This window comes from Bactrocera latifrons, unplaced genomic scaffold (genome assembly GCF_001853355.1).
Source record: "Bactrocera latifrons isolate USDA-ARS-PBARC rearing strain unplaced genomic scaffold, ASM185335v1 scaffold_928, whole genome shotgun sequence".
NCBI lineage: Eukaryota > Metazoa > Arthropoda > Insecta > Diptera > Tephritidae > Bactrocera > Bactrocera latifrons.
In genome coordinates this window covers 21877-31336 of record NW_017537632.1, presented here as the reverse complement: position 1 = coordinate 31336, position 9460 = coordinate 21877, and the positions used below count along the sequence as shown (strand labels likewise).

At 35.6% G+C, this 9460-nt stretch overlaps 1 protein-coding gene across 2 annotated transcripts in view; it reads right to left on the bottom strand.

Annotated features, from left to right (window-relative positions):
- The window catches only part of LOC108977621 (ankyrin-3), a gene marked incomplete at its 5' end in the record, with an annotated part of 38261 nt that overhangs the window by 8461 nt on the left and 20340 nt on the right, over nt 1–9460 (bottom strand). The window contains 2 exon segments of one of the 2 annotated variants that reach the window (XM_018947390.1): nt 7–250; nt 1376–1748. In XM_018947390.1, coding sequence (XP_018802935.1) covers nt 201–250; nt 1376–1748 — 423 coding nt within the window. 2 annotated transcript variants of the gene reach the window in all.

Below are 9460 nucleotides of genomic sequence, written 5' to 3'. Positions count from 1 at the left end.
GGTTGGACTCAATGCCAGCACGAGTCAGGAGGATAAGGAGCAACCCTGCTGCAAGGCGTTGCTCCAGTGACGACACACACAGATTAATATTCACCGATCCGAACGGGGTTAGATCGCCGAAAKGACAGCCCATGGTCGGATGAAATCCGAGTCAATTCCGGTACGTAGAACCGGCTGTCGTGGGAATTGAAGAATTGAAGCTATTGGGCAACTGTAAACGTCATGAGTTTGCTGATTTTGCCTGCAACAACTTGAAAACGATAACGATTTTTTTTTTAAATAAAATCATCTTCTGTGATGAAGTGCACTCGCATCTGAGTGGTACTGTAAACAAACAAAGCTGTCGATTCTGGTACGAAACTCCACAAATTATTCCTGAACAACCACTACATTCACCTAAATTGATAGTTTGGTATGGTTTTGGGTCTGGTGGTATCATCGTCTCGTACTTCTTTCAAAATGAAGCTGGTGATGCCGTCACTGTCAATGGAGAGCTGTATATATCGATGATATCCAACTTTTTATGGCCCTAATTGGAAAAAGTTTATTTTGCCAACATCTGGTTCCAACAAGATGGGACTAGGTGCCACATAGCGCGTGCAGTAAACCGAATTATAGGGAGATTCGATTATTTCAAGAAATTGTATTGAATGACCTCCATAAAATTGGAGTTTAACACCATTGAGTAACTTGTGGCGTTACTTAAAGTCATTGGTCTTTAGCAATAAACCAGACTCTCTTCAAGCTGTCGAAGTCACTATTGAACATGCTATTCATGACCTTTAGTGGAAAAAATACTCGGAAATTGGGTTCATCGTACTCATTCATGCAAAAAAAAGTAGTGGAGGTTTCGCCATACTCAGTGTTAGCCAAGCAGCGCTTAAACTGATTTCAGCAAATAAGTACAACAACTCCAACTGCAAGACATGCACTCGGCAAAGTTGCTAATGGGTAATTACAACCTCACTAGGGTTTAAAAATGTCATTAACCTCTCGTAAGACAAATTCCGGCTACTTATTTCTACATTCGGTACTACAAGCTCAAGAAGCACCTATTTAATATGGCTCTATGGAAACTCCCAAACAAGGCTCTTGGATCCATATATCCGAATAGGGACCACATATCCTCTATAGCACCCAGAAGTATACTGGAATTCAACACTGAGCTGGATTTATGTGAGCCGTTGTGACAGAGGGGCAATTGTGACCTGCTCAATAATTATCTATCTCTATGCAGTATCTACTACCACACCTAAAAAGTTATTCACTATAAACATACGACTATAGGTATGCACATAACCACTGACACATAACCATGCATGTTACACTTATATGTTATATGAGTAAAATATCTTCAAAAGTGGCAGATGTATACCTTTATCGTTTTGAATGATATTACGGCCAGTTGATTCTGTTTGAAGAACTTGTTGGATATGTTTTTGTTGCTTATGATCATTGTGGTCGTCAGTATGGGTTGTGTCATAGTTGTGATTATCTTGATCGGACGCTTTTAAGTCATCAGTAGCCATGTATTTGTATTGTTGATGGTCAATATTTTCATCTCCACCTTCGTCTTCGGAATCTGACATAAAGGTTTCATGCATCAATTCTGGTGATACTACTTTGTATTTCTCTTCAAGTACGCCAGTTGTAGTATTTGATACAGATTTTTCTGTTACAACTTTTAGAGTTTCAACGGCAGTAATATATCCCAAATTATCAGCAATACTTAGTGCAGTTTGGCCGTTCTAAATAAAAAAGATTTAAAAGAAAATAAAAACAGTATGATTATTATCACCTTTTCTTCTAAATGAAAACAATTTTTATTGTTACCGGATAATTATGTATTTCTAGGTGCAGAAATTGTAATGTTTTGCAATATCACAAATTATACACAAAAATTAGTAATAACGTTGGCACAAAAATAGCAAAAAATGTAAGTGAAAAAAAAACAACAACACTAAAACGTGCTGCACTATACTTTCGATTTGAACTCACTTGAGTATTTTGTTTGGAAAATACGAATGAACGTTGAATTATTTTTTTAATTTGAGATCTCGATCCCTGGTGCAATTTTTATTTTCACTAACTTAAATAAGTTTTTCCAGAAATATAATTGTATTTATATATACATATGTATAGGTAGCCACAGAAATTAATAGCATGTGTTTATTCATATACCTATAATATGTATGCTTTTGTACACCGTAGGCAAACTTAGAACTATTCGGACAAAGATCTCTATCTCTAATACAAGTCTCATGCTAACTAATTTACTTAAGTTTTTTCAGAAATACTTATAATTAATTGTATTTATATATGTACATGTGTGTATGTGTCTTGATACATGTACTAGTGCAATATTAAATAATATTTCTTAGTTTGTAGATTATGTAGACATGTATGGCAATTTAATTATACATAGTAACATATATGTACATATATGTATGTATATAAATACGAACGAATAAATTAAAATGCTAAAATTAGAACATTAGTATTTGTGTGGAAATAATCTCTAAATACATGATAGTAATAACAATATCAAATACCTTATATTTAAGTAATACGGTATTGATGAAAACTATTTTTGTCTTTGCGAAGATTAGAAAACATAAAGTAGCCAGATATATTTAAGCGCTTTTATTATTTCGAATATTACAAGATTGTTCACTTAAGGGTTGTTTTTAAAACCATTTTTTATGAAGATCTTGCTTGGTTTTAAGTATTAAAAACAACCTTTAAATGAAAAATCTTATAATATGCAAAATAATAATTATAGCTGATGGATCTAATTCATTTTCCCGATCTGTCTGTGTGTATAAATTTACATATCTTGAGGTTACATTGATCGACTTGGTAAAATTAGAGTTAATCCATGATCTTGGTATTAAATATAAAGTGTTTATTTTGTAATTCCGATGTTTGGGTCGATTCAAATTGTTAATGCAAGATGTCTGGGATTAAAAATTTAAAAGTTTTAGGAAAAGGCCTTTTGGTATTTTCAAATGATTTAATAGGAACGGTTGGGTAATCTCAATTTCCAAATTTGGTTGAGATTAGTTAAGTAGTTAACATCCATTGATACCCACCTCCTATAAAGCTCTCCTGCCATCCTGATCGTGAAATTCACCGTTTGTTGCTCATTTATTTAGTAATTTACAGCACTTTTAGCAATTTTCAATATCAATTATTATATAGGGATTATCGGATTTTACCCATTTTCACAGTATTTACGTTACAATTTTTTTTCACTAAGGTTGAGTTAGCCTCGACGGTTTGGAAGTTATATAAATTACATGCCCTTTGCCAAATAACATGTGTACCAAATTTTATTAAGACTTTTTTTTTCAAAATTATTTTATTTATTGGATCTGCTTTTTCTTAAAGCCTAACAATAAATTATAAAATCTTGATTCTATTTAAAATTTAGACAAGCTCAAACAAGTAATTAAGCTGTTTTGGTGATACGTCGCTCTTTAATAAGTCATGTTTGATCGCAGGAATGTACCAAAGCATTAGCCAAAGGGTTTGGACGATCTCGGAGTTTAGATATGTATTTAATTCTGCTGTCTTCTTTCTTCTTCTTTCTTTACCATATTCATACCAAGGTCTTTATGAATATTTTCGCTACAAATGTACCATTGTGTTCTAAGCATTTTTGATTGAAACCTTTGTAATATATATATGTTATTTTACTAGCAATGTGTTTTCTCCACGTGAGCCCTTTATATAGGTGAATACCAAGATATGTTACTTCGTTCGCTTGGGGTACTAAAATATTGTTGAATTTCAGTGCCGGTCACATCTTTGGTCTTAGCGAAAATGTGATATGCTTACACTTCTGTTCATTCTTGATGCTATTAGGTGGCATTTGTTACGGCTCACTATAGCTGTGTCGTCCGCAAAAGTCAGATATGAAATCTCCCACTTTTACCACAAATTTTCTATTTTTTAAATAAGACTCCAGTGTTTTATACAATTCTAAAGGTAGAATTTTTTTAATCTTGTATAAAAGATCTTCGTGCCACACCTTATCAAACGCCTGAGCTACATCTAGAAATATTGCTAAATAGTACCCCCTGTGCTAAAATCCTTTCCTTATCTCGTTCGTAACCTAATTGATACATTGGTATTGTATTATTTTCATAGGGGAAAACAGACATCTTTGATAGTAATACTTTTTCAAATACTTTTGAAGAAGTTTTACTTTGGTAGAAGATATATTGGTCTGTATGAAGACGGCTGTGATAAGTTTTTCCCAGGTTTATTTATCAAGATAATCTGCGACTTTTTCCATGAAATTGGATAGTATCCGAACCTAAGAATTTCACTGAAAAGTAAAGAGAACACCTCTACAGCAATAATTGGTAACTCAATTAGCATTTTTGGGGAAATATTACATGTCCCGGCGACTTTTTTGGATTAAGTTCTTTTATGATAACAATAACGCCAAATTTTGGAAAAGACCCGTGCAAGGAGAGTCGACACACACCACTTCTTCGTCGATGTCACAGCTGCTTTCGACAGCATGAAAAGGAGCTGATTATGCCGCGATGTCTGAGTTTAGTATCCCCGCAAAACTAATACGGCTGTGTAAACTGACGTTGAGCAACACCAAAAGCTCCGTCAGAATCGGGAAGGACCTCTCCGAGCCGTTCGATAACAAACGAGGTTTCAAACAAGGCAACTTCCTGTCGTGCGACTTCTTTAATCTGCTGCGGAAGAAAATAATTCGAGCTGCAGAACTTAATCGAGCAGATACAATCTTTTATAGAGTGTTCAGCTGCTGGCGTATGCCGATGATATTGATGTCATCTAGACTAGACAAGTAAAGCAAATGGGTCTGGCAGTGAACGAGGGCAAGACGAAATATCTCCTGTCATTAAAAAAAAAAAAAAAACAGTCGTCGCAATCGCGACTTGGCTTTCATGTCACTGTTGACAGTGATAACTTTGAAGTCGTAGATAATTTCGTCTATATTGTAACTAGTATAAACACCACCAACAATGTCAGCTTGGAAATCCAACGCAGAATAACTCTTGCGAATAGGTACCACTTCGGACTGAGTAGGCAATTGAGAAGTAACAAAAAACAAACTCTATAAATTCCATATATCATATCCAATTGGCGCCACGAAGCGAAAAGAAGAAATAACTGGCGAGCTATTGTTAACTCGGCTATAAACGCTTTTGCAGTGTCTACGCCAATAAAGAAGAAGAAAGGGTAGCAAACTGTCAAATACTCAGTGTTACCTTATCGATATCGTTTGTATATGAACTAAAAGAAATAAAGAAATATGAACACGAATCAAAAACCTGGCTAATTAGAATATGAAATTATTAAAATTTAATAAAACAAAAGTGTTTTATCCATTTCAGACCTTCAATACACAATTGTGCGGGTAAGACTAAAAATATGTAAAAAAAAATTCCCTTTAATACGTATTAAGACCCGAAAGCAATGATTGTGCTATTTATTTCTAACGGTGTTTTTCAACAGTTGCTTTGATTTTTTGTATATTTTTGTCACAATTTGCAAAGTTTTGAAGTGTTCAGCCGTGTTGTCAAGAATGGAAAAAGGTAAATTGAAATAAATTTTGTGCAGTGTTTTAGTTTCGTGATGTTTTGCAAACATGTGTATTGAGAAATATTAAATAAACTATATATTGTCTTATTGTGAAAAAATTATAATTAAATTAAGTGTTTTGAATTAGTTTAAAAAAGGACCACACAATTGTGCGCTTCAGGCTTTGACCTCGCATTTTCATTTACCCGCACAATTGTGTCATTCCAGGTCATTTCAATTTGAGTCTTGATGAGGACGTGCTTCAAGTTCTCTAAATATTGGAAAATTCCGATGCTGACTTTAGTTCTGATGACTCAAATGATTATGCGCTCTGGGAACCACCAAATAGGCAAATGGGCGGTTCATCCGAGTCGGATTGTAATGAAACTTCTTCGGAAGATGAAATTTTACTTCCAGCTAATCAAGACCCAACTGTAAGTCATGTAAATACAAGCGTATATGCTCGGGATAAAGTCTGGAAGAGCGTCGATTTTGTTGACTCGACGCCCCCGCAACAAACAAGTCATCAAGGGAATATTTTAGTTGGTACACCCGTGGAGTATTTTCAGAAATATTCTCCTGAAGATCATTTTCAAAACGTCGCGTTTTTCACGAATAAGTATCACTTATCTCAGCCTCAATGCTACTGATGCCGATATTAAAAATCTTTATGGATTCCATATCATAATGGGTTGCCTAGCTTATCCCAGAGTCCCGATGTATTGGTCGGAAGGCTTCGGATTAGCACGAATAAAAAACGCGATGACCAGAGACAAATTTCTTACATTAAGGAACAGCCTTCATTTTGTTGATACTCTACAGCCTCCGACAAACAAACTGTTTAAGATTCAGCCGGTTATAGACTGCGTTAGATCTCGATGCCAAGCACTAGCAACAGAAATTACGGAATACCCGACTGATGAGCAAATGATCCCATTTACAGGAAGGGCGTCCATTCGGCAATACGTTAAAAATAAATCGAGACCTGTAGGTCTTAAGAACCTTGTTGTTGCGACTTCCAGCGGGCTCGTCGTCGATTTCGAAATATTCCAAGGAGCAGGAACTTTTTCTTACACTGGCTTGGGAGTTGGAGCGTTTATTGTCATCAGATTGACAAAACATTTGCCGAAAGGGAGTTTTCTCTATTTTGATCGCTACTTTACCATGATTCTTCTTTTAGAAAAACTCCTGGAAATAGGCTACAAGGCTACTGGGACCATAGCTTTAAACCGATTGTCTGTGCAGAGGATGGATTTCCTGTTAGACCGAAATATGAATAGAGGACACATAAGCCCATTTGTGAAAGGTAATGTAGTTGCAGTTAAATGGCGCGATAGCAAGTGCGTTACGCTTGTATCCACAGAATGTGGAAAAGACCCAGGTGGAGTGGAACAAAGGTGGTGCAAAAAGGAATGCAAGCACATTAATGTACCATGCCCTCAAATCGTGAAGCGTTACAACGCTAAAATTTGCGGAGTCGACGCAGCTGATCAGTCAATGGAGTACTATAGAATTTTTATAAAAACGAAGAAATGGACTGTAAAAACAACTTTCATTTGATTGACATGGCAGTATGCAATTCATGGAGAGAGTACATAGCCGATGCACTAAAGGCGGGCATGCGAGAAAAGACTATTAAAGACCTATTTAAGTTTAAATCTGAGCTCGGCGAAGTATTGCCCAAATTCACTGAAAGGCCAATTAATCTACCTGTTCCGTATTGCACATTAACAGCAGAGCCAGCTGCAAAAAGAAACAGACCCCTTTATCCCCCCGTTGATGTACGTACAGATCGGTATGATCACTGGCCAGAGGCAATGGATATGACAACACCACGGATCCGTTCCCACGACAGTCGGGTCTACGAAAACAGGAACGGACCCGGATTTTTATCCGGCCAAGGACTGTCAACTCGGCAGAATTCTGCCGTTACAACAACAACAACAACACCACGGATGTGCCGCGTGAAACAATGTACAAGCAGAACTAGAATCAAATGCGATGTATTACTATGCCTAACCAAAAATAAAAACTGTTTTCAGGAGAACCACACAACAAAATGATCGCTTTCAATCAATGTACATGAATATTATTTTTAAATACATTCCACCAATATAAAATCTTTTTTTTTTTTCTTCAAATAAGATATTTAAATCGTACTGTTTTTTTTCTTAAGACCGGCAATACATAATTGTGCGGGTCCTTTTTCTAGGAATCCTTCTTCGGATAATTTTTGTTAAATTTTAATTGCATCCTCCATGGTCATATTAGCAACTGTGCGAAGCGGCGTTAAAATCCGTAAACTTTAATTTCTCAAGTCTGAAAGGGTTATGGCTTATGCGTAAATTGTATTGCTTCAAATAGTTTTACAAATGGATCCTCATGTAAAACACCGGGGTCTATCAAGTTTTTATTTCGCGTAAAACTCCTTTTTGCGTGGGTGGGTTTCGGCCGTGCTTCAAAACAAATAATCCTGGTTAGTGCAACACGAGGTGTACAATTTTTTTTCGCGTCTAATTTATTTTTACGTTGCCGGCATTCGGTCGCGCTTGATAACCAAATAGCCCTGGTCGGTCCAACACAGGGTGTGTCAAGTTTTTTTTTTTTTTTGTTGACGTAAAAATCTTCATGACCTACCTATTTTATTCCCGAAATACTACGACGGTATTCTAAATTTTTGCCGAAATATGAGTGTTCAAATATCAGCCCGATTCTGCGAAAACCTCACAAGTGATTTGTTAGGTTTATTTTGTGAAGCTGGTTGTGAGGTTTGCTTTGTGAGGTTATTCTTGCTCAAACTTCACAAGAAAATGGCACAAAAAACTCAACATATTAGGAGAAAAGCTCTTTGCTGTGAACAATAATAAACAAGACAAAAAAAAAGTGATGAACAATAAAGAAACCAGCAAATAATTTTTGCATATGCATACAAGTTAACGCCCATATTGCTTAATTCTGAAATTTATAAGAAATTCTACAATTTCCGCAACAATGAGTGACCAGATAAAAATTCTACAGAAATTGAATGTCCGCACGATTCCTCAAACAATACACGTGCTGACCAAAATTCGAAGGAATTGTAGTTTGATCGATTGGTCGCGTCCATGTTGTAAATTTCACACTAAAACAGGATATACACTTGCAGACATGTCTGGGCTACATGTCAAGTATTGCCTACCGTCGCATCGTGTATAGGGTATGCATACAAGAATGAACAAAATTGAAATCTTTAATTTTTTCTGCTCGTTGTTGCGGCGCGTTGTAACGTGTATAGTGCAGAACGATCTTATACTTGTTTAAATTTTGAAGTTAAAGGTTGTGCGCGCATCAATCAGATTAGTCATTTTTACGATTTTTCTTAATTGGAGGGCAAAATAGAAAAGAAAACTACACGGTGTATGAAATTGGGGCGAAGATTATTATCTTTGGCATTGAATTATCTTCTATGTAAACTAAAGAAACACTAAGAATATTCAAGGTTGAAGATAGCTTTAAATAATTTTTTCAATTTTAAATAAAATTGTAGTTTTACACTTTTTTTTGAATTTTCTTAGTTTAATTAGAAGATAAAATATTAGCAAATAAGAATATCTTTGAATTTTTTGTTTCCGATAGAAATTACGACCTGCATCCTGCCTGCCGTCCAACAAATGCACATACGAGATGCATCGGTCAATTGCTTCCCTAAGGCAGAATATCAAAAATTTCGTATCCAAAAAAAATTCGGATAATGTTTTTTTTATTTTATTAAAGCTTACATAATAAACAAATTATTAAATAAACTAAAGTACGCAGCGCTAGCATCAAAGGCTTTCGGCTGTCGGATAATGTTAATATATATATATACACTTGTGCTCACATAATTAAGCCACTGCATAGCAAAACTACGTTT